The sequence below is a fragment of the Bathycoccus prasinos genome (assembly GCF_002220235.1).
Source record: "Bathycoccus prasinos genomic : Chromosome_16".
NCBI classification, from domain to species: Eukaryota; Viridiplantae; Chlorophyta; class Mamiellophyceae; order Mamiellales; family Bathycoccaceae; genus Bathycoccus; species Bathycoccus prasinos.
Genome location: NC_023993.1, coordinates 444,773 through 467,095, shown reverse-complemented (window position 1 = coordinate 467,095; position 22,323 = coordinate 444,773). Strand labels below are relative to the sequence as shown.

The window sequence follows — 22,323 nt, the reverse complement described above, 5'->3', positions numbered from 1 at the left end:
CATCTCGATGAGAAGAAGAAGAGAGAAGAAGAAGAAGATTTTAATATCATCGCGCGCTTTATCCTTCCTTCGTCTAAAAGTCAAAAGCACGACAGAAACAACAAACGAATTTTTTCTTTTCAAAAGTCGTTGAGAGGGTGACCGTTTGTTTGATTCTTCCTTACGAAGAAGAGTACCACCGAGTGCAGGACCACGACGAGGACTATAATAACGTGAATAATAATAAAGGACGAGAAGATAACGATGATGATGGCGACGACGACGACGACGAATACAGAAGAAAATCAGAGCAGAGACGCGTACGGGTTTGCGATTTCAAAGGAGAACAAACAGCCCAAAGATTGGAAGGAAGTGCTGAGAAAAGAGGAAGAGGAACGTCAAGTCGCGTGGTACGAATTTTTACGAAGGGGAGAAGATGGTATGACGCCACCGACGCACGCTAAAAGAAAGATGAAATACAACGAGGACAACGAAGAAGAAAAAGACGACAACGACGAAGACGAAGAAGAAAACGACTCCTTTGACGCCGTAAGAGCGGTCATGGCTCTGATACGCGACGACGATAGCGCCGATGACGATACCGACGACAAGAAGGAGGAGAAGAAGAAGAAGAAAAAGAATACGGACACTACTAGCGACGAAGTATCCAGTAGCAGCGAATTCGATGGAAAACGAAGGAAAGAGCTCGAGATGCTCGTGAACAATGGTTTACCGATGAGTCAACGCGCGAAACTTTGGGAAATTTTTGCAAACGTACCGAGTAAACGCAAGAAAGGTTTATACGATGATTTAGTTCGAAGAATCGAAGAAACAGTGGACGAGAATAATGCAGACGATAATAGTTATAATCTGATTTTGAGCGAACGAAACGGATCGCCTCCGAAAGATGCGAATGATGACACTAACATCAACAACAACAAAGCGACTCTTCCCACGAGCGACGACGACGATAAATGCGAATCGAAGCTTTTTGACATTTACAACCACGTGCAGAGCTTTGCGGATGCAAAAGTGCAGGTCGAGAAGGATCTCCCACGAACCTTTCCGGCGCATCCGTTACTGGAAGGCGTCGGGAGAGATGCTCTTCGACGCGTATTATTAGCCTACGCAAGATACAATCCGAAAGTTGGATACTGTCAAGGTCTTAATTTCTTAGCTGGACTTTTGTTGCTGCTCATGCCGGAAGAGTCCGCGTTCTATGTGCTCGGGACAATCGTCGAGGACATCTTGCCAGGATATTTCGTCACGAAGCAAATGCTCGCGCCTTCGGTGGATCAGAAGATCTTGAGAGTATTCGGCAGTCAAAAGTTGCCGACGCTTTTAGAAAAGCTCGATAAGTTCAACATTCCGTTATCGGCAATTACTTTGAATTGGTTTTTATGCTTGTTTGTGAACTGCTTGCCGTGGGAGACCGCGTTACGAGTTTGGGACGTTTTGTTATTCAAACGTGATCGAACGGTCTTGTTTCAAGTAACTTTAGCTCTGTTAGAATCGCCGTCTATTTTGAAAGCGGTGAAAGAACCTACATCAGACGTGAGCGCGCTAGCGACGGCGTTACAAAGTGCCGTGACGGAAGCATTCGACGCTTCGGCGCTGATGATGACGGCGACGCTCGGTAACGCAGACGTGACGATGCACAAGGTTGAACAGCTCGCGAGAAAGCATAAGAAATCCGTCGCCAAGGAGATTTTTGGCGCAGATTACCACCAATTTATGACAATGTCCATGAGCTTCGCGTTCACCAACACCACTGGCAACAATAACAAAGACAGCGGCAAGGACGGAGAAGATGCCGATTCGAAGAAATTAGGAGAGATGTTTGAGAAATGGTGCACGCCGTGGAGAGAGAGAAAAAAATATATACAACAGCAAAGCACAAAAAATAGAGAGAAGGAAGAGGGAGTATCACTGACGACGACGCCCGAGCTCGCGGATGATAATATCGACGAGGAGGGCGCGTCACTGGACGAAAAAATTTCGAAAGTTTTACGCTTTGACGAGACGGACGAAGATGGACGACCAGCGAACCACCCGTTGGTGGAAACGCCGATGACGTGCGACTCGGTCCAATCTTCGTCAGCACCAGTAGCAAAACAAAAAGAAGGCGAAGAGAAAGACGGCAGCGGCGACGAAGCGGAGTCTGCACCGACGACGACGACGACGACGACGACGACGACTGGTAGTTTCGGAACTTCATTTAAAGAGTGGATGTCCACGGCAAGGAAAAGTTGGGAATTCAAGAGGAAATCTTCGTCGAAGGAGGTTGAAGTCACCAGCGGCAGCAGCGGCAGCAGCAGCGGCAGCGGCGGCGCCACGGCTGCTCCTGCATCGAGCGAGGAATACGACGAAAATAACGATGCCGTCGTCAAAGAACAGACCTCGAGCGATGCTGCGCCGCTCCACTCGCGCTTGGAAAAGCTCGAGCGAGACGCGAAAGAGAAGGACGACGTTATTCGAAAGCTTCAAAAGCGCATCGAAGCGCTCGAAGAACGATTGCTGCTTTCCTCAAAGTAGTGCGTGTTATTTATATCATATTAAAGCATATTAGTATTCATCGTCATTTCTTTTCTTCTAAAACGCCAATCATGTAATCGTCTACGATATCGAACACTCTCGACGGATGTTGCGGTCCGCGAAATCCTTTACTCGCGTCGCCTCCTGCGTTTTTGGCAATCGCCGCTACTCCTCCCGGGTGTTCCTCCGCGTATTCCGTCACGTCGTACACTTTCTTATCGATAATAATCCACAAATCATCCACCGAGTTGTGTTTCCTCACTTCCTCTGCGCTAATTTTCCGCGTTTTATCTACCACCACCATTTCCTCTTTCTTCTTCTTCTTCTTCTTACTCTTTGAAGAGGAAGAAGAAAGGAGAAGCGCTCGGTAAATGTATAACAAAATCACGCACACGAGACCGACGAAGAACAACCTCGGGTTGTCACTCTTTGACTGCACCGCTTTTGCCGGCTTTTTTTTAAACATTAGTATCAGAGATGTTCGTTCTTCTTCTTCTTCTTGTTGTTGTTGTTGCTGTTGTTGTTGCTGCAGTGACTGCGTGCACGAAGTAAAGCGATGATATGTATTGCGCGTATTTGTTTTTGTTTGTTTGATTTGTTTTTATTTTTTTTTTGAAAAAAAGTTCACCCTTCTCACAACAACACCACAACCTCTTCTCCTCTTTCTCACTCTCATCATCATCATCATCATCATCATAATCGTAAAAAAGAAGAAGAAGATGGTTTTGAGACGACGATGAAAATGATGCTCGAAGACGGGTTGGAAACGCTCGCCATGTTCGCGCGAATGCGGTCGGTGGATGCCATCGTTCGTTCAGCGCTCTTGAAAAAACAACAACAACAACAACAACAAGATGAGGAGGAGGAGTTAAATAATTTTAATGTGAAACAAAAAAACATCAACGCACTGGACGAGTTGCAACTTACCGCGCTGCACATTCTCTCGCTTCTCGAGAACGACAACAAAACAAAGTTTTACGAGAGACTGTCGTGCACTTCTCACAGTCGTCCGAGTGAGACTGGTGGTGAGACTCATCACGACGACGACGACGATGAGAAAAGGAACACAATAGATAAAACGAGAAGAGACTACATCGACGTTTTCTTGAAGAAGATATTCGTGAAAGCCGAGGCAAGTGGGTGTTTACGAGACGACTTTGCCGAAAAGCACGGCGAGCGTTTACTCGCCTCGGCTTCGTTGTCGGGAGCAAAAGCGGACAAACGAACAGAGGAAGAAGGTGAGAAAAACGAGATGACGAAGAAGATGTTCGTGTACGAGAACGGAACGATACAAGAGACGGGCGAAACGTTCAGAGATGACTTGCTCGACGTAGGAGCGAACAGTCGTTACGAAAATCTGTCGGAAATAACGCTCTCGCTGTCGAAAAATTTGTTCGCCGGCAACACGGGCGCGCACGAATGGACGGCTGGATTCAAACTCGCCGAGTTAGCCATCAACGAACCAGGTTTAGTGTATAATAAAACAGTATTAGAACTAGGAAGTGGCGCTGGTCTTGCCGCCGTAGCTATGTTGCGTTCGCAACCTTTACGATTAGTCTTGACGGATAAAAGTAAAGAGTCGAACGATAACTTGGAAAGGAACGTGCGAGGAAATATTTCCAGTACTACGAGTAGTACGAAAAATAAAACCACCGCGATAAAGAGAGAGAGCGCATTAGATGCGCTCCCGCCAATGCCAACGGGCGAGGACGTGTATCGTAAAGACGTGTTAGCGTCCAAAAATAGGACGGACGAGGAAGAGATGGCTTTTACGTACGAGTGCGAAATCGTGAACTCGTTCGTTTCCATTCGCGAACTCGATTGGTTTTCAGACGAGGAGACGTTGAAAACAGCCGCGGATGTGATAAATCCAGATTTAATCGTCGCCTCGGACGTGGGATACGATCCAGACTTGTTGCCTGGACTCATCGATACGCTCGATGTGTTCCTTTCCAAACGAAGTTCGAATCGAAATTACATGTGGTTAGAACCGGAAACGAGCGAAGACGCGTTTGATATGCTGTTTTCCCCGCGACCGAGCGAAGTCGCGAAACCGTGCATAGCATTAATCGTCAACGCGAAACGGCAAGAGGAAACGAATGCGAAGTTTGACCAACTGTTGAAAGAAAAAGAGCACTTACTCTCGTTTGATGTCACGGAATTCGCTTTACGAGAGAAGGCGTTTCTCGGTTTCGAGGAGGAACGTTTTGAAGGCGTGTCTTCGGAGGAAGAGAGGAGGGACGATGTCATCGTGCGAGTCATTTTTGCTTCGTCTTTGCCGTCCGTGCGGTACATGAAACGCGAAGGGAGTAAAAAAGACGATCCGAGTCACGTGGTCGTCAGAAGAGGACGGTACGTAGTATGAGAAATACTACTACTACGAGTAATAACTCTTCTGTTTGCGGGGTGTGTGTGCTTTTCTTTTGTTTTTGATTTTTTTCGTTTTCTTCTTTTTTTGTGCTTGTTTTCTGAAAATAGCTCTTTAAGTACAGCATAGGAAGGTGAAGGTAAAATGGTATGGGCTCACGTGATTGACGTGTCCTTTTTTAAGAAAAAAAAAAGAAAGAAAATATCTTCTTTTTCATCAATCGCGTCATCATCGATCTGACTCAAAAAAGCTCTCAAGCTTGATATAATTCTCTCTCGATTCATTCGAATAAATTCCTCATTCAAAACACTCATCAAAACGCTCTTCTTCTCGTCGTTAACTATATAATCGAGAGAGAATAAGTTCTGATACATACTATTCGTTTTATATCGATTCATTTTACTAAGTAATAAAGATAAAGATGGCGTCCGCTGCTCTTCAATCATCCTCGATCGCGATGACGAAAAAGAACCTCGTTTCTTCTTCTTCTCAAAAGCGATCATCTTCTTCTCGAAGAAGTTTACACGTCGTCAACGCGGCACCGCCGACTGGGAACGAACGTCGCGCGATGGAATCCGCGAAAGTTGCGGCGAGAACGAACTTCATCAGCAGCACCGAGGAGTTAGACGCGGCTTTGACCTTAGCCGGCGATAACTTGGTCATGTTGGGCATAATCTCCGACGAAGCCTGCGAGGGATTCACGGACGAACAAGCCAAAGAGTGCAGACAAATCACGGCGTCGATGGCGAGAATTGCGAGAGAATGCCCAGACGTGACGTTCTTGGAATGCGACATCTTGTCCTCTTCCGGCGCTAAGAATTTGGCCGATAAGCTCGGCGTCAAGGACTTTCCTACGTTTCAATATTACAAGCACGGCGACTTGTTGTGGCAACACTCCGGTTTCGGCGCCGGCTCGCACGAATCCATCGCGGAAGGTGTTTTGTACTACGGCGATGAAGGTGCCGGCGGGTTGAGAGTTCAAGACTTTTTGACCGACATCTCAACCGAGGCGGACTTGAAGGACTTCTTGGAGTTGTGCATGCCGGCGCAAGAAGTTCCGGGTTTCATCGCTCCGGTTGAAATCGAGTGCGCCAAGCAACTCGCGATTGTCGACGTTTCGGTCGAGAACGATCCGCCGAGCGGATGCTTGAAGATCTTCCCGGCGGTCGTTTCTCTTTCCAGAAACACTGCGGGTGCGACGAGATGGGCGAGATTGATCGCGGACAAGAACAAAGAGTCCAAGGCGTTGGCCAAGACTTTGAAGGTGTCGGAAGTCCCGTCTTTCGTCTTTTTCGCGGATGGCAAGGAGGTTGACCGATACACGGGTTCTGACCGCATGACGTTGATGAATAAAGTGTTGGCGTTTCAAAGAGCGAACGGTGTGAAGATGCCGCAAAAGAGAACGACGAAGAGAATGACGACTGCGGAGGCGAGAGAGATTGCGAGAAAGCAAAGGGAAGAAGCGAAGAAGGCTGGCAGATCGCAATGGTCGTAAAAAAGAGATCTCACTTTTACCACCGCCATCACATCTTATTAATAAGTAATCATTCACAACATTTTCGCACTAGCATCAGGCCAACAAGAACGGCCAACATAAAAAACAAAATTGTAAACGAAGGAAATACAAACGATATTATTAAACAACCAGTTTCTTACTACAAACTATTTTACTATTGTACAACACAACAATCTGCTTTACGAAAAATTATTACGCCTATCTCACCGCGACGAAGAAGATGGAGGAGGTAAATCCATATCTTTCGTGTGAATGGCTAATTTCTTTGCCGCGATGACTTTCTCCACCTTCAACGCGTTTTGAACCTCTTTACTCGCCGTCATCTCGAAGCTCTTCGCCAACATTTCCGACATCGCGTCCGCGCTCGCCGTTGCGTTTGTATTCGCGTTTTCCAACGACACGTTGAAGATTCCAACCTCGTCTTCGCCTTGAGAGCCAATCTCGCATAGTGCGCCTTCTGGTTTGATGACGTACGCTACCCCTGGAAAACATACGTTTCCGTTTACTTTTAACGTGGCTGTCTTTTCCAGCGCTTGCGCGTACAACCTTCCGCTTCTCACATCCAACTGGACTTGACGTTTGGAACCAATTTTCACTTTCTCCGTGACTTCGTATTTTGATGTCGTCGTTTTTGATGTCGTCGTCGTTTGCTCCCCTTCAGCGACGACGACTATTTTCGGTGAGAGCGACGACGCGTAAATGCATTTAAACCCTTCATCACGTCTTCTAAAATGTCTTCTAAAATGTCTTCTTGTCGTCGTCGTCGTCGTGAAAGAAGAAGATGTTGAAGGCGTAGATATCAGACTTAACTTTCCTCTATCCATTTTATAAAAATTTTTTGAAGACAACATTTACACCACAAAAAAAGAAACTTACGTAAGTTGTTGTTGTTTGTTGACGTCAGCATAAACATCATTGAAACTCTTCTTCTCTCCGAAGAAGAAGAAGTCAAGAAGAAGAAGAAGTCAAGAAGAAGAGTACTCTTCTCTCTTCTATTTAATAATAAGAATAATAATAGAAGAATCAAATGTTAGCAAAAAGCGCCAATCGGACGGAGTACGAGCGCGAACGCGACGAGCGCATCGAAGCGAACAAAAGAAGAATGGAAAAAGTTCTCGGAGACGCGAAGCGTAAAGCTTTTCCATCGTCTTCGTCTGAAAAGGATACAGAGGAGGAGAGAAGAATAAAGAAGATGAAGAAGAGTAACGCGTTGCTTCCAAAATCCAAACCTTTGCTGTTCGGAGCGACGAAGAGAACGAGCGCGAGAGATAAAAAAGTGGTCAACTACGCCGAAGAGAAAGTCGACGTTTCGATATCGACGCCCACTTTAGTCCCTTCTGGTGGTGGCACTGCGAAAAGAGCGTCGTCGTCGTTTGGGACGTACGACCCGCCAAAGACGCGAGAAGAGGCGCAAAAATCGGCAGTGTTTTACAAACCGGCGAGGAGAACGAAGGAAGTGTATCCGGAAAGTTCCGTCTTGAAGCGCGACGAGGCGACTGGGAAGCTGACGTTCAAAAACGTTCCGAGTTCGCAAGCGCACTTTCAACCGAATTTGACGCCGAAAGAAATGATTCAAGCCGGGACGTTTGGTGGGTGCTACTTTAACCCGCGAGGAGGTAAAAAAGGTTTCCTCAAACGTCCAATTCTAGTCACGTCAAAAGAGTTTCCCGAGGAATGGTTCGAGAACATGTCCAAAGGTTTATACGAGAATCGAGTGTATAAAAGTTACCGAAACCTGTATCAAGTGAAAGCGGGTCAAGATCAGCACTATTGGGAAGAACACGGATGGATTAACGAACAAGATCCGAGAGGGTGGTTCCAATGGTATTGCAGGTTTTATCTCGGGAGAAGAACGGCGGACGATGCGAGACAAATATCGCGCTGGACCGGAGTTGGCGGCGAAAAAGGTCGATGGAAGAATAATCTCTTGAACAAGATTGTTTCGTCAAACAGACGTTTCGACGACGCCTCGATTTCACCCGTCGTTCGACAAACAATGTTACACTGGGCGATTGAAGTTACGGAAAAAGATTGCATGAAGTTCGCCAAGAGTAAAGGATATAAACTAAAAGTCGTTTAGTGGATATGTACCGGTGTGTACCTGTGAACATGAACATTGTATATACGTAGTAGTTTTGTATTATACTTGGTATAAAACAATATCATAGTGTGGTAGGTACTGGTTGTAAAAAAACAACAACCAGCCTCTTCTTCTTTTCGCCTCAAACTTACTTGCCGGCGTCCGTGCGTCTTCTCTTCAACGTTCTCAAACGCAGCGCGTTCAACTTGATAAAGCCGGCGGCATCTTTTTGGTCGTACGCGCCGCCGTCCTCTTCGAACGTGGATAAGTTGACGTCGTACAAAGAGGTGGGCGATTTTCGTCCGACGCACATGACATTGCCTTTGTACAGCTTTGCTCTGACCGTACCGTTGACGTGTTGCGCGGCTTGATCGATGCTTTTTTGCATCATTTCTCTTTCCGGCGAAAACCACATGCCGTTGTAAAGCAACTCCGCGTATTTTGGCATAATCTCGTCCTTGTAATGCATTTCCCCTCGGTCCAAGCAAATGGATTCCAAATCTCTTCTCATGGCTAACAAAACGGTGCCGCCGGGCGTTTCGTACACACCTCTCGACTTCATCCCAACGTATCTGCTCTCGACAATGTCTAATCTACCAATGCCGTTATCTCCTCCGAGCTTATTCAACGCCGTCAACATTTCAGCTGGCGATAACCTCTCCCCGTTCAACGCCACAGGGTCCCCTTTCTCGAACTCCAACTCGATGTACGTCGGTTCGTTCGGCGCGTTTTCTGGGCTTACCGATCTCGTAAACATATCTTCCAAATACTCCTCCCACGGATCTTCCAACGCGTTCCCTTCGTAAGAAATGTGTAACAAGTTAGCATCGGTCGAGTACGGTTGCTCTTGCCTCTTCGACGCGGCGACCGGAATCCCGTTTTTGTCCGCGTACGCCAACAACTTCGTTCTGGAATCTAAATCCCACTCTCTCCAAGGCGCGATCACTTTCACGTCTGGTTTTAACGCGTAATAGCCGATTTCAAACCTGACTTGATCGTTCCCTTTCCCCGTGGCTCCATGGCACACGGCGTCCGCGCCGACTTGATTCGCAATCTCGATTTGTTTCTTCGAAATCAACGGTCTCGCGATGGACGTGCCCAATAAGTACGTCCCTTCGTAAATCGCATTCGCTCGAAACATCGGAAAGACGTACTCTTTCACGAACTCCTCGCGAACGTCAACGATGAAGATATTTTCTTCCTTGACGCCCATTTTCAACGCCTTCACTTTCGCCGGACCGAGTTCTTCGCCTTGGCCTAAATCCGCGGTGAACGTCACGACTTCGCACCCGTACGTGTCTTGCAACCACTTGAGAATGATGGAGGTGTCTAACCCACCAGAGTACGCGAGGACGACTTTTTTCACCTCACCAGACGGACCAACTTTTCCAGCCATTGGAACGAACTTTTTATTTAAGCGATTATTGTTACTACTTCTTCTGTTGTTCGCGTTGATGTTCTTGTTGATGTTGTTGATGTTAAAAGACGACGAAGAAGGTGATGATGATGATGATGATGATGATGATGCGGTTGCGTTGGGGATGCTTTTCTTCTTCTTCGCGACGAGAAGTCGTTTGTTGTTCGTATTCTTGGTGTTGTTGAAGGAAGAGACGAGTAACGCAGACTTTAAGGAATGCGTGGAGAAAGACATCTATCTGTGATGCGTGTGTGACAAGCTCGTTCGTTGTGTGTGCGATGGACGAGGCGATAGATATTGTGTGGGTCTGTCCGCCGTCTTTTTTATCCACTTTTTATTGAAGAAGAGGTTTTTTTTTTTTTTTCGTCTCTTGTTTTTCGTCTCTTGTTTGTTCGTTTGTGTATTCGTTGTTCGGGGTGGTGTTATTTGCGTTGCATGTATTATTATACTATATTCGCGAACAGACGCTATTCATTTCAAGCGCTATTATTAAACGCGACGTTTTTACTACGATCTAATCGTCTAATAGACTACTTTTTCTCTCTTTGTTTTCGTTTTCCTCCTCTTCTTCGTTCCACTGTTGCTCTTGTGGTGAGCGTTCCCGTCCATCTCAGCTTTCTCGAACGCGGCGACCAAGGCGACGAGTTCTCGCTCTTCTTTTTCCTTCTCCTCCAACGCTTGGATTTCGAGTAAAGTAAGTTTCTTTCCATGTTCGTCATCGTTTGAAGGGAACCAGCTTCCAGGGGAAGTCGAAGAAAACGCATTCGGTGAGAATCCGTAAATAGGACGCGTAGACGAAGCGTTGCGCTCTTGCTGCTTCTCCTCCTCCTGACGCATCAAATCCCGAAGAGGACTTTGTTGAGAAGACGCAGAACCTCCGATGAACCCTTTATTCTTATCGAACGAGGCGCTAGAGCCAAGCCATGGCGCCGGAGAGGAATCTACGACATGCTTTTTCGATTTCGTTCGTCTCGCCAGAGCGGAAAGCGACACCGTTACGCTCGTAGCAGATGAACCCGTCGCATCCTCTCTGTGAACACCTCGCGTCTCGAACATTTCCATAGAAAATTCTTTCTTCGCTTGGGAACCTACCATGGATCTAAACGATGGTAAAGGATTTCTACTTTGCGACTCTTGAATCTCCTTCAAACTCGTAGCGGTGAAACCACGCGATATCGAAGACCTTTCTTGCTCCTCCCCATCCGCTTTCCATTTCAACTTCTCCTTCAATCGTGCTTCCGTTTCGAGGTCCTCGTCGTATGCATCGTTCCCATCTTCGTCGCTTTCTTCGTACTGCCTGAATATGATCGGCTTAAATTGTTTCAATATGCCTCCCGATTTTCGTCTTTCACTCAAGCGTGTATAATCAACGCTTTTTGGCGGCGTCGTCCGCATCGAATTGCGTTGGATTTGCTTTTGAGTGCATTTCGTTGTGGAAGTGAGAGATATTTTAATCGGTTTTGACTTCGATGGTAGTGATTCTGTTTCTGGCGAGGCATTTCTTTTCATTTGCGGTGCTCGCGCCGGAACTTCATTCGTTTTCCCACTCATCACTTCCACTCTCTCCTTTTTCTTCTCCTTTTTCTTCTTCTCTCCTTCTTCGTCGGCGACGACGGGCGCGTACGTCTTCTCTATATCCCAATCGAGTTCTAAAGTTAATTCTACACCGCCGATGCTTCGTTCTCGAATCCCACTTAAAACAGCATCGTCGACGTGCTCGTCATCGTATTTCGCACCCAGCACATCGTAAACCTCAATAAGTGCATCTAAATTCAAAGCTGCGAGCTCGTACGCGTACTCTCGCAATAGTTCTCCACTTTCAATGTCTAAATTTGGAAGATTTTGAAGACACTCCATGCAATTACTTAAATCCAACACTTCTTCACAAAGAACTCTACACGCGATGTGTTGTAAACTCTCTTCTTCTTCTTCTTCTTCTTCTTCTTCTTCTTTTCGGGCTTTTTCTCGGATGATTTTAGATTCCGGCCAATTCGAATTAGGCTCCGTCCAATTCGATATGCTCAACGCGTGCTTATCGCTGATCGAAATCGAAGTTGCTCGTTTTACACCCACGACGCGACTGAAGACTGAGCACTCTCCAGATCGCTCGTTTACTTCAAACTCGTAACAATCACCGTTCCTAGCTAGAACACAGCCTCTCGAATTCGTCATCGTGCACGATACAAATGGCACAGAATTAAACTCGTCGACCCTTTGCGCTTCGCAATCATCGAGCTTTTTGGAGTGAAAACGATACAGATCACCGTTCTCGCAAACAAACGCCGAAATTGTATTGCCGCACGACATGCTCACAATCGCACTGCGAGAAGAACATCTTATTTGTTTCGGTTTACAATCTCCAGAACCGAACCGAACGATGGCTTTCGTGTTGTTGTTTTTTCGCACGAGCACGAGCGTCGTCTCATCAGAACATGAAGCGCTCAGACAGTAACCTTCAATGCCGACTACAACCCTTGGAAATTTGACGCGCGAAATAGCATCGATCTGAAACCCGAGTTGACCAGTCCCATTCAGTCCAAAACTCCAGCATCGACCTTTGGAGTCGATAACGACAGCATGCGCGTTTCCACAACTCGCATCTACAATGCGTTGCTCTTTAAATGTCTCACGAGAGATTGGATCTCGCTTATCGTCTCCGAAAATGCGTCTAGGAAACATTTGCATGCTGCTGCTATCGTCTTCCTTGTTGTTGTTGTTGTTGTTGTTGTTATTATTGTCGTTAGTGAGACCAGCATCTGACGATGAGGAAAAGAGTCCGAGCGTTTTTCCCATGATAAATAAACTTCCAGAGTCATCCACGAGCAGCGCGAAATTTTCCGAGCACGTGATTTTAACAATCTTTGGTTTCGAGGAAGCTCCACCGATAAACGTCTCGATGCGCGTCGGAAACATATCCGCTTCGCGCTTCAGTGATGCGTTGTTTTCTTGTACTTCACCGTTTCTTTTGCTATAACTATTCCAATCGGTCAGACCCCAGGAATAAACCTCCCCAACATTTGTCGTCGCGAACGAACGAAATCGAGAACAACTCAACGAAGTCACGTTTAAGTGGTGCTTCGCAAAATACTCTATCCGTTTGCATCTATCGCCGTTCGTGTTCGTGTTCCCGGTGCCTAGCGTATAATTCACGCCTGAGCCCCAAGAAAAGACATCCGATCTTCTCAGGCGCATGTGTCTCTTTCTTCCTTCTTCTTTTTCTCCTCCTCCTTCTTCTTCTTCTTTCGACGCTACGGTTGCTATCGTTATCGATAAACTTTCGATCGGAGTGTGCCCTCGAAAACACCTCGGTTGATGAAGCAGATTCACGCTACTCTTCTTCGAGCAGTGTTCCGTAGCGAATTTCAACAACGTTCGAGCGCACGTCAAGTTGGGACCGTGAAGTAAACATCGATGCATCGCCGAGTGGCCCGACTCAAAGTCTCTTTGCACTAAATACTCTTCCAAGTTCATCGTTTTCTTACTATTCGTTGTGTTCTTCTTCTTGTTCTTCTGTTGTGTTATTGAGAAATATTTCTTTGCCTCCTCTAGTATAAACTGCACAACGCGCGCATCTCCTCGAGAACAAGCGGCGTGTAACAGAGATGGGGAACGAGAAGAATCAAACCACGCCTCGCGAGGTGCGCGTGATTGCATCATGCGCGCTTTCACCGTCTCCAAGCTCGTTCCAAATCGAAGAACTGTATTGAGCAGGAACTGAAACTCGTCGTCATTGGTAATGATGATGTTGCTCTCACCCATAGCGACAACGACGACGACGACAACAACAACAACAACGACGACGACGACGACGACAACAGCGACGCTCTGCACTCGTCAAGCAAAAGTGCGTTCAAATCATCATCATCATCATCGCGAAGAATAAATACAAGTTATGAAGAATGACTTTATTATTTTTCTTATTATAAATCGAAAAAAGAGCACATGCAGTGATATTATGATTATTATTATTCTTTTGAGCTTTTGCCGGCTTTTCTCGGCGAACGCGAGAGACGCGATTTTTAGACGAGGCAATAGTTCGGGCTTGATTTTGATGAGGAGAAGGAGCGTTTTCATCGAGAAACAACCTTACGGCGCCAGCCCGTTGAAGTCTTGGTTGTTTGCGGTGATCGTATCCGTGGTGACCTCGCGACTGCCGTGCGCGTACAGGTCATCCGACATATCGTCGCGTTGCGACTTCATGTCGGCGCACATCTTATCAAACGTCGAGGCGGAGATGAGATGGCACGTTCTGTCTACTTGCCACGTGATTGGGGACCACGCAGAGCACACGGAGTTGTCTCTGGACGTACCGGTGGTGGAACCGGTGTAGTAGGTGATCTCGCTCCCCTTGTCGCCGTCGACGATCATGCCTCTCATGAGGTCAGGGTAGTAGTAGTTCTCGTCGTTGACGATGGTGAAAATTTGCGCCTGCACACCAACGTTGAGGTGGAGTTGGTTACCGCTGATAACAGTTGCAAGCGTCGGACCATCGATATCGCAGAGAACCCCGTCGTAGAACGGAGTTTGGTATTGGTTAGGCGTACCACACGCGCCGACGGAAGAGTGCGGCCAGTGGACTTCGTAAGTTTCGCCGACTTTCATGCCAACGCAGTGTTGCCAGTCGTATTCCTTGGTGTACATTTCGACCGAGGAATCATATTTGTGGCATCTACCCCCCAATCGAGCACCTTCGGCGAGGAGCTTACGGTGCGACGCAGAGCCTGGTCCACTTCCGGTCTCGTCGTACTGGCCGACGGAGAGATGTTCCGCACCCAAGTGCCAGTGAACGTTGACCGGGCACAGTTTCTGCTTGTAGTACGGCTCCTTGATTGGCTCGTCCGTCCCCACATCCAAGCCTCCTTCGTAACCCACGGTAACGTTCCCTCCGGCTTGCTCAACACCGGCGACAAGTTTGTCGGCGCAGGACCCGTTATCGAGAGCACCATTAAAATACGTCTCAATCGTCTTTTTTTGGCCTTCGCACGTATTTGTACCGCTCATAGGCGACTTGGTAGACATTGGTGCGTGTTCCGGTTCCATACCTGAAACGATATGATCGACGTCTTTCTGCATTTGGTGGACCAAACCGACGTTGGCGAAAACGCCGCAGAAGGTCACCACGCCGAGAGCCACGAGAACCTTGGACATCATCCCCGAAGAGGAGGACTTCTCCACGTTACTGTATTGCACTCCACTCATTTTCTGTTGTTAAAAATCGTTCATCGCGAGGAAAGTGTTGATTGAGAGAAGAAGAAGAAAACGTTAATATTATTGTTGTTGTTGTTGTTGTCAGTTCATAAAAATAGTGTGTTGTGCTCCTTTTTCTTTAACTAGAATTTTTTTGGAAGCGGGGGTTGCTTTTGTGCACTTTTTGCACGTGTGGGCTTTGTTTTGGAACCCCCACTCTTTTTTGTTTTTGAAAACCAAATCACTCAAATCGTTTTCGTTCATATTTCTCCTTTCGTATTTATCTTTTCTCGCGTTCGATGTCGTGAGTTGCTCGCGGGGTAAACCTCTTTCTCTTTCTCTTTCTCTTTCTCTTTCTCTTTCTTTTTCTCTTTCTTTTCCCCCAATTTTCCAGTTTTTTCTTTTTTTGCGACGAAGAAAATAAACGGAGAGAGAGAATACGTAAAAAGCGCGTATTTTCCAGCTCCGAGTTCCTGCAAACGTTTTATGAGGTGTATGGGTGCATCCGCGCGGTTTTCAGCACCTCTCGCGCGCGCGCGGTCCCCAGTCAACGCGCGCGCGTGGAGGGGACAGGGAAGTGGTGACGTGTCAAGCTCTCGTGCAAAGTTGGTTTTCTGTTTAGGGTCTCAAATTCTCAACTTTCATTCTCGTGCGAGAACGCGTTTTGGACGACCTCTTTTTTTTTTAATAAGATTTTTCTTGAAAAAAATGCAAAATACGCGGTGGCTGACACGTAACACGCTTGGGTGTTGATGATGATGATGATGATGATGTCGGAAGCAAAAGAAGAAGAAGAACGACAAAAACCATCTCTTCTTTAAGAAGAAGAGAGGAAAAAGACGAGGCGTGAAGAAGAAGGGTTGAGCATCATTCTGCGGTTGTTTTGCGGTCAGTTGCGTCGCGCGCGGCGACTGTCTCGCGCGATGATGATGATGATGATGATGCTCCGTATCTATGATGACGCATGAGCGATGAGAGATTTTGAAAGATAAAATCAATTTCTCATAAACTCATCTTCTTCTTCTTCCTCTGACGACGAAAAAGAAAAAGAAAAACAAAACGATGAAACGAAGACGTACCTTTATTAGGCTCGCGTATCACTCAAACCACAACACTACTACCTCGTGTGTGTGTGTATTACTTATAGTATTATAAAATGGATATAATTTAATGAGGGCTACTCGTTTGACACGTCTAACTTTTTCTTGGTTTCCTTTTTTTTTTCTTGGTTTTCAAGTTTTCTTGGAGGACACCCACAAACAAACACAAACGAGGAGGCTGTCGGAAAAAAAAAAAGAGAAAAAAGCGAGAGAGAACAAAAAAGCTGATGAGATGAGAGAAAGACAAAAACCATAAGCATCTGACCTAGAAGAATAAAGTCGGATAATATCTCTCTCGTTTCTCTACTAAAACACTTCATCGTCCACATCATCCTAATACTAATACTAAAGAATACTACAGAAGAAGAAGAAGAAGAAGAAGAAATCGAGAGCGAAAGAGAGAAAAAGAAGTCTTTATTGGTGTCCTCGTCTTTCACGTCGTCGGAAAGTCGTTTAGAAGAAGAACAAAGATGGTGAAAGTAACGAAAGCGACTTCGAATCCCGACCATTACTCCTCCATCACGTCGTACATCAACGAACCTTTGGAAAAGATAACGCCACCGGAACGACCGAGAACGAGCAAAGATGAGATGTATAAAGTTCCCGGGTTTAAGAGTAAAGATGGATCAGTGAGTACGGGAGGCGTGGCATCTATTCACGTGAAACAGAACGTCGCGCAAGCGTTGGCGACGTTGAGACACACGTTCACGGTGTGCGACGCGACTGCTCCGGATTGCCCAATCGTGTACGCCTCGGATTCGTTTTTGCAAATGACTGGATATCCGTCCGAGGAAATCATCCATCATAACTGCAGGTTTTTACAAGGGAAAGATACGGACCCAGAGAGCGTGAAAAAGTTAAGAGACGCGGTGAAAGCTGGGGAGAGAGTGTCGGTGAGGTTGTTGAACTATCGCAAAGACGGGACGCCGTTTTGGAACTATCTGACAATCGCGCCGGTAAAGTTGGCGGACGGGACGGTGGTGAAGTACATCGGGGTGCAAGTAGACGTGACGGATAAGACGGAAGGGAACGTGGCACCGTCGGTTTTGAAAGACAACGATGGGTTTCCTTTACTCGTGAGATACGATGCGCGTTTAGCCGCGCAGAATTTGGGCGCGTTTACCGAGGTGGAAGAAGCGGTGTTGAGCGCGACTGGTTTAAAGAGTTCAAAGTCGTTCGATGACGATCAGCAAGCTTTAACAAGTCGTAGTGGGATGGATATGGCGTCTACTTTAGAGCGGATTCAAGAATCATTCGTTATTACCGATCCGAGTTTGCCGGATCACCCGATCGTGTTCGCCTCGGACGGTTTCTTATCGTTTACGGGATACACCAGAGAGGAAATTTTAGGACGAAACTGTCGGTTTTTACAAGGAAAAGATACCGATCAAAACAGCGTGAAAGCTATAAGAGACGCGATCGATGCCGGGAGTGAAGTGACGGTCAGGTTACTAAATTACACGAAAAATGGTCGTCCATTTTGGAACATGTTTACGTTAGCGCCGGTGAGAGACGACGAAGGCAAAGTGAGATTCTTCGCCGGAGTACAAGTCGACGTCACCGTGTACGATGACGACGGGACGGAAAGAACGGTGGCGTCTTTTGATAAAACAGAAACCGCAGAGAGAGAGCAAGAGGAATATTCCAAGAAAGCCGCCTCGAATATTGCCACGGCGACGAACAACGACGCCGCAGATAAATTACCGTGGGAAGGTTTACTCGGCAGTTTGAACGGTCCGAAACCACACCGGATGGGCGAATGCGAAAGAGAGTGGAAAGCGTTGATTGCCGTTGTAAACTCGGCTGCATCAGCTGGAAGAGCAAAGGCGAACGCATCCGCAGCGGAAACAGGAAGACAACTCACGTTGGCAGATTTTAAGCCCGTGCAACGAATCGGCCAAGGCGACGTCGGATCGGTCCATCTCGTCACGCTCAAAAAAGGAAACGATACTACTCAACAAGAAACAAATAGCAAAACGAAAGAAAATACATCAACAAAAACAATAACGAACGAATTAAGCATCGACGGTGAGGAGAAACCGCTAAAATTTGCCATGAAGGTGCTAACGAAGCAAGAGATGATTGAACGAAACAAGTTGCACCGTCTACGAACCGAGTCGACAATCTTACAAATGTGCGACCATCCTTACTTGGCAACTTTGTTCACCGCGTTTCATTCCGAAACGCACGTGTACTTTTTGATGGACTATTGCGAAGGCGGCGAATTGTACGAATACGTCCAGTCGCAACCTGGGAGACGCTTGCCGGAGAAACACGCAAAGTTTTACAGCGCAGAAGTATTGCTCGCGTTGCAATATTTGCACTTGTTAGGCTTCGTTTATCGCGATTTGAAACCAGAAAACGTTTTGTTACGAAGCAACGGGCACTGCGTTATTACTGATTTTGACTTGTCTTTTGTGGCGTCGAGTCGACCGCACATGGTCATGAAGGACGAAATGCCGAAATGGAGACCAATTGATCAAGCACTCGTCACCGAAAAGAAGAAACAGAGCAGTAGTAACCCCGACGGCGGTAAAAATAGTTCCTCCCCGTCATCCGCCGCTGAAACCGCTGCAGCTGCTGCTGCTAAAGAAACAAAGAAAAACAACAATAAAAAATCCGCTTCGCTCTCGAAACCGCCAAAGTTCAAATCTGGAACGCAAAATCCAGTCCTAATTGCGGAACCGTTTGCGTTTACAAACTCTTTCGTCGGTACCGAGGAGTATTTGAGTCCAGAAGTTCTCTCCGGCGCCGGACACTCTGCGCCGGTCGATTGGTGGGAACTTGGAATTTTCATCTACGAATTAGTCTACGGCACGACGCCTTTCAAAGCAAACAGACGCGAGCAAACGTTTGAAAACATCATGAATAAACAACTCGCGTTTCCGGAGCGACCGGAAGTTTCGCAAAGCTTGAAAGACATCGTGACTAAATTACTGGAGAGAGACCCGACGAGACGATTGGGAACGTTCGGCGGCGGGGAAACCATCAAATGTCACGACTTTTTCGGCGACATAAACTGGGCTTTAATCCGGTGGGAAACGCCACCGTACGTCCCCGCAGATGCCGCAATGGCGGCGGCTAAAGGAGACGAAGGTCAGGGAGAAGAGAAAGCTTCTTCTTCTTCAGCGAAATAAAAATGTATCAATCAAACCATCGGCGCTTTTAAAAAAAACGACTACTAGTAGTAGTAAAACCACAATTACGCGTACTATTTATATACTAATAACACTGATGTCACCAAGGCATTCAGGCACTATTTTACGTTGTACTAGTACTACTACTTTTACTACACTACATTTTAAATCGGCGGCACGAACGCTTCGTCCGGTTCGTCGTCGATTTCATCACCCGCCAACGCCTTCACCAACGGGTGCTTCTTCAACTTTGGTTCTAAAGTAACTATCCTATTAATCAAAATTCTCGCCCCGTCCAAATCTTGTCGACACTGTACTTTCAAACTCGCCCAGTTGAACATCACGTCCACGCTTTCCGGATGGTGCGTCAAAGCGTTCAAATAATACGCCTCCGCCTTGTCAATTTCCCCTCGCTCTTGCAACAACATCGCTACGTTATTCGACGCGTCCAAATGCGTCTTATTCGAACACGCTAAAGTTTTCTCGTACTGTTCGATCGCTTTCTCTGGCATCTCTAAAGTTTGATACACGTTCCCGAGCGCGAACTGCGCGTCCGCATCGTTCGTATTCTCCTCCGCTTTCGTCTTAAAAAATCGAACCGAGTTCTCCACGATATCGTTAAACGCCTTGTGAATAGTTTCTGTCGAGTGTATTTTTTCCTCCAAAGCGACTCTTCGCGCAGCTTTGAGTCCTTCGAAGGAGGTTTGTCGAGAGACGCGAAGGATATCTTCCGGCGAGCCTTTCGGTGCGAACGGAGATGCACTTTTGTTCTCATCGTCGTTGTTGTTCGTGTTGTTGTTGTTGTTGTTGTTACGCACATCGTTGACAGCAGCAGCCCTCCTGCGACGATGATGATGACGATGTCGACGAGGCGATATTTTAGCGCAAGAACAACACCTTCGCGACGACGACAATTTTGACGTCAAGGTGGTCGAGGCTCTGACGATAGAATAATAATAAGCCCCCCCGCTCGTCGTCATGCTTCTTCTTCTTTGATAAAAGTTCTTCTTTTCTCTCGTTTACCAGAAACTCTTCTCTTTGCGCGTAAAAAAAGTGGATAAAATTTTAGTCTCTTTCCTCGGGAAAACATCTCATCACAAATAGAGTAAACCACTTTCGCGAAGAGATGACGACGATACAGACGATGTCCCTATTCTCTCACTCCGCTTCTTTTTTGAAAACAAACGCTGATACTAAACCTCCTCCCCGACAACTCGTCGAAAAGGCGTCGTCCTCCCGTTGCAAACTTCATCGTTCACAAACTGGAAGTCGTTTAAAACGGTGTCGTCAACTCCACGAAGTTGTCGTCACTCTCGCGAAGAATAAAACTGATGACGATGAAAACCACGATTCAGATGATGATTCAGACGATTCAGACGACGCGTTTATTCAACAACTCCTTCTCAACAACAACAACGATGAGAAGAACAAGAGTCGGTATGATTGCCACTCTTTGGAGGACTTTTTGGACAGAAAAAAAAAGCTGTCGAAAATCGACTTCAACAGAAGACGGTTCAAAGTGTTTTCGAAGTTTCCCAACGACAATCGCTTGATTTTCGCTCTCTCAGGCGAGTTACAAACTCGAAACGGATTCGAAGGCCACACGGCGAGGTTCCGCCAAATACCAGATTTTATGTATTTAACCGGCATCAGCGAACCGGATTATTTCCTGTTGAGCACGTGCGGACCGAACGAAGAAGACGTGAAGACGGTGATATTATGTCCGAGAAAGACGGAACAGATGAAAGTCTGGATGGGCGCGGGAAGAAGCGTTCAGGAGATTCAAGAGACGACGATGTGCGACAGGTGCTTTTACGTGGACGAAATCGACGACGCGATGGAGTATTTGAACAACAACGGTAGTAATAGCAATAGTAACAGTACGGAGAAAAATAACGACGAAGGAGAGGAGACGAGGAGTAACAATAAGGGAAGAAGGGCGTTTAAGATTGCGCACTCGAAGGTGGTTTTTGTCGCGCCGGAACTGGACGACGTCGCGTTGAAGAAGCGGTTACAAAGCAACGACGCTTTCGTGAAATCAAAGACGTGGGGACCGTCGATTAGCGCGAACGCGACGTCCTCAAATTTCAGATTCGATTACGTGGCGCTACCGGATAAAATCGCGCGCCAAAGAGCGATAAAAACCAAGGAAGAAATCGAAAGGATTAAACGCGCAAACGACGGGTCCTCGGACGCGCACATCGCGATGTGGCAATTTTCGAAACCAAACGAAACGTATGAGTTTCAGTTGGAAGCTGAATTTATCGCGGCGTCTACGAAAAGGAATTTGCGCGAACTCGGGTACCCGTGCATCGTCGGGAGCGGTAAAAACGCGGCGATTTTGCACTACGAGGAGAATAGCGCGTTGTGTAAAGAGAAAGAAATTGTATTGGTCGATGCCGGCGCGGAGTGCGAAGGGTACACCGCGGACATCACCAGGTGTTTTCCAACCGACGGGAAATTTACCGAAGACGCCAAGCTGCTCTATAACGTCGTTTTAGACGTGCAAGTCGATGCGATTGAACGCTACACGAACGGCGCTCTTTGGGCAGACATCGCTCGAAAGGCCAAATTGAAAACCATAGAAGGATTGCAAAAGAAATTGGGCGTGGTAAATGCAGATGCAGATTTGAACGAAGCTTTGGAAGCAGGTATCTCGGAAGTTTTTTTACCGCACGCGTTGGGACACTATCTCGGATTACAAGTTCACGACGTAGGACCAAACTCTGGGACGCCGTTACCAGTAGTGTTGGAAGTCGGCAACGTGATCACTTGCGAACCGGGGGTATATTTTGTCGAAGCTTTATACGAGAAAGCGTTAGCGAACGAGAAGCAAAAGAAGTTTTTAAACAGAGAAAATATTGAACGGTTCGCTAAAGTAGGGGGCGTGCGCATCGAAGATAACATATGGGTCACCGAACGCGGGCCAGTTAATTTAACGCGATGCCCGAAAACAGTAGAAGACGTTGAAGCCGCGTGCGCTTCCGCGTAAAATAGATTTGCA

At 46.8% G+C, this 22,323-nt stretch overlaps 12 protein-coding genes across 12 annotated transcripts; 6 read left to right on the top strand and 6 right to left on the bottom strand.

The window, feature by feature from the left end:
• Positions 1–249: 249 nt before the first annotated feature.
• On the top strand, positions 250–2,514 carry Bathy16g02400 (predicted protein; the record flags this gene model as incomplete). The annotated part of the gene is made up of 1 exon (XM_007508509.1): positions 250–2,514. One exon carries the CDS (start codon positions 250–252, stop codon positions 2,512–2,514), a length of 2,265 nt encoding a protein of 754 aa, XP_007508571.1.
• Positions 2,515–2,595: 81 nt separating this feature from the next.
• Bathy16g02390 (predicted protein) lies at positions 2,596–2,980 on the bottom strand (the record flags this gene model as incomplete). The annotated part of the gene is made up of 2 exons (XM_007508582.1): positions 2,596–2,612; positions 2,647–2,980. 2 exons carry the CDS (start codon positions 2,978–2,980, stop codon positions 2,596–2,598), a joined length of 351 nt encoding a protein of 116 aa, XP_007508644.1.
• Positions 2,981–3,256: 276 nt separating this feature from the next.
• Positions 3,257–4,879, top strand: Bathy16g02380 (predicted protein; the record flags this gene model as incomplete). The annotated part of the gene is made up of 1 exon (XM_007508670.1): positions 3,257–4,879. The coding sequence occupies one exon, from the start codon at positions 3,257–3,259 to the stop codon at positions 4,877–4,879; it is 1,623 nt and encodes a 540-aa protein (XP_007508732.1).
• A 424-nt stretch (positions 4,880–5,303) lies between these two features.
• Bathy16g02370 (predicted protein) lies at positions 5,304–6,377 on the top strand (the record flags this gene model as incomplete). Its single annotated transcript, XM_007508621.1, has 1 exon — positions 5,304–6,377. One exon carries the CDS (start codon positions 5,304–5,306, stop codon positions 6,375–6,377), a length of 1,074 nt encoding a protein of 357 aa, XP_007508683.1.
• A 224-nt stretch (positions 6,378–6,601) lies between these two features.
• On the bottom strand, positions 6,602–7,222 carry Bathy16g02360 (predicted protein; the record flags this gene model as incomplete). Its single annotated transcript, XM_007508622.1, has 1 exon — positions 6,602–7,222. The coding sequence occupies one exon, from the start codon at positions 7,220–7,222 to the stop codon at positions 6,602–6,604; it is 621 nt and encodes a 206-aa protein (XP_007508684.1).
• Positions 7,223–7,425: 203 nt separating this feature from the next.
• On the top strand, positions 7,426–8,478 carry Bathy16g02350 (predicted protein; the record flags this gene model as incomplete). The annotated part of the gene is made up of 1 exon (XM_007508492.1): positions 7,426–8,478. The coding sequence occupies one exon, from the start codon at positions 7,426–7,428 to the stop codon at positions 8,476–8,478; it is 1,053 nt and encodes a 350-aa protein (XP_007508554.1).
• A 148-nt stretch (positions 8,479–8,626) lies between these two features.
• Bathy16g02340 (argininosuccinate synthase) lies at positions 8,627–10,129 on the bottom strand (the record flags this gene model as incomplete). Its single annotated transcript, XM_007508534.1, has 1 exon — positions 8,627–10,129. The coding sequence occupies one exon, from the start codon at positions 10,127–10,129 to the stop codon at positions 8,627–8,629; it is 1,503 nt and encodes a 500-aa protein (XP_007508596.1).
• Positions 10,130–10,417: 288 nt separating this feature from the next.
• Positions 10,418–13,654, bottom strand: Bathy16g02330 (unknown protein; the record flags this gene model as incomplete). The annotated part of the gene is made up of 1 exon (XM_007508471.1): positions 10,418–13,654. The coding sequence occupies one exon, from the start codon at positions 13,652–13,654 to the stop codon at positions 10,418–10,420; it is 3,237 nt and encodes a 1,078-aa protein (XP_007508533.1).
• Positions 13,655–13,981: 327 nt separating this feature from the next.
• Positions 13,982–15,094, bottom strand: Bathy16g02320 (predicted protein; the record flags this gene model as incomplete). The annotated part of the gene is made up of 1 exon (XM_007508555.1): positions 13,982–15,094. The coding sequence occupies one exon, from the start codon at positions 15,092–15,094 to the stop codon at positions 13,982–13,984; it is 1,113 nt and encodes a 370-aa protein (XP_007508617.1).
• A 1,558-nt stretch (positions 15,095–16,652) lies between these two features.
• On the top strand, positions 16,653–19,319 carry Bathy16g02310 (phototropin; the record flags this gene model as incomplete). The annotated part of the gene is made up of 1 exon (XM_007508569.1): positions 16,653–19,319. The coding sequence occupies one exon, from the start codon at positions 16,653–16,655 to the stop codon at positions 19,317–19,319; it is 2,667 nt and encodes an 888-aa protein (XP_007508631.1).
• A 164-nt stretch (positions 19,320–19,483) lies between these two features.
• Bathy16g02300 (predicted protein) lies at positions 19,484–20,299 on the bottom strand (the record flags this gene model as incomplete). The annotated part of the gene is made up of 1 exon (XM_007508451.1): positions 19,484–20,299. The coding sequence occupies one exon, from the start codon at positions 20,297–20,299 to the stop codon at positions 19,484–19,486; it is 816 nt and encodes a 271-aa protein (XP_007508513.1).
• Positions 20,300–20,445: 146 nt separating this feature from the next.
• On the top strand, positions 20,446–22,311 carry Bathy16g02290 (proline aminopeptidase P II; the record flags this gene model as incomplete). The annotated part of the gene is made up of 1 exon (XM_007508467.1): positions 20,446–22,311. The coding sequence occupies one exon, from the start codon at positions 20,446–20,448 to the stop codon at positions 22,309–22,311; it is 1,866 nt and encodes a 621-aa protein (XP_007508529.1).
• Between the last annotated feature and the right edge of the window lie 12 nt (positions 22,312–22,323).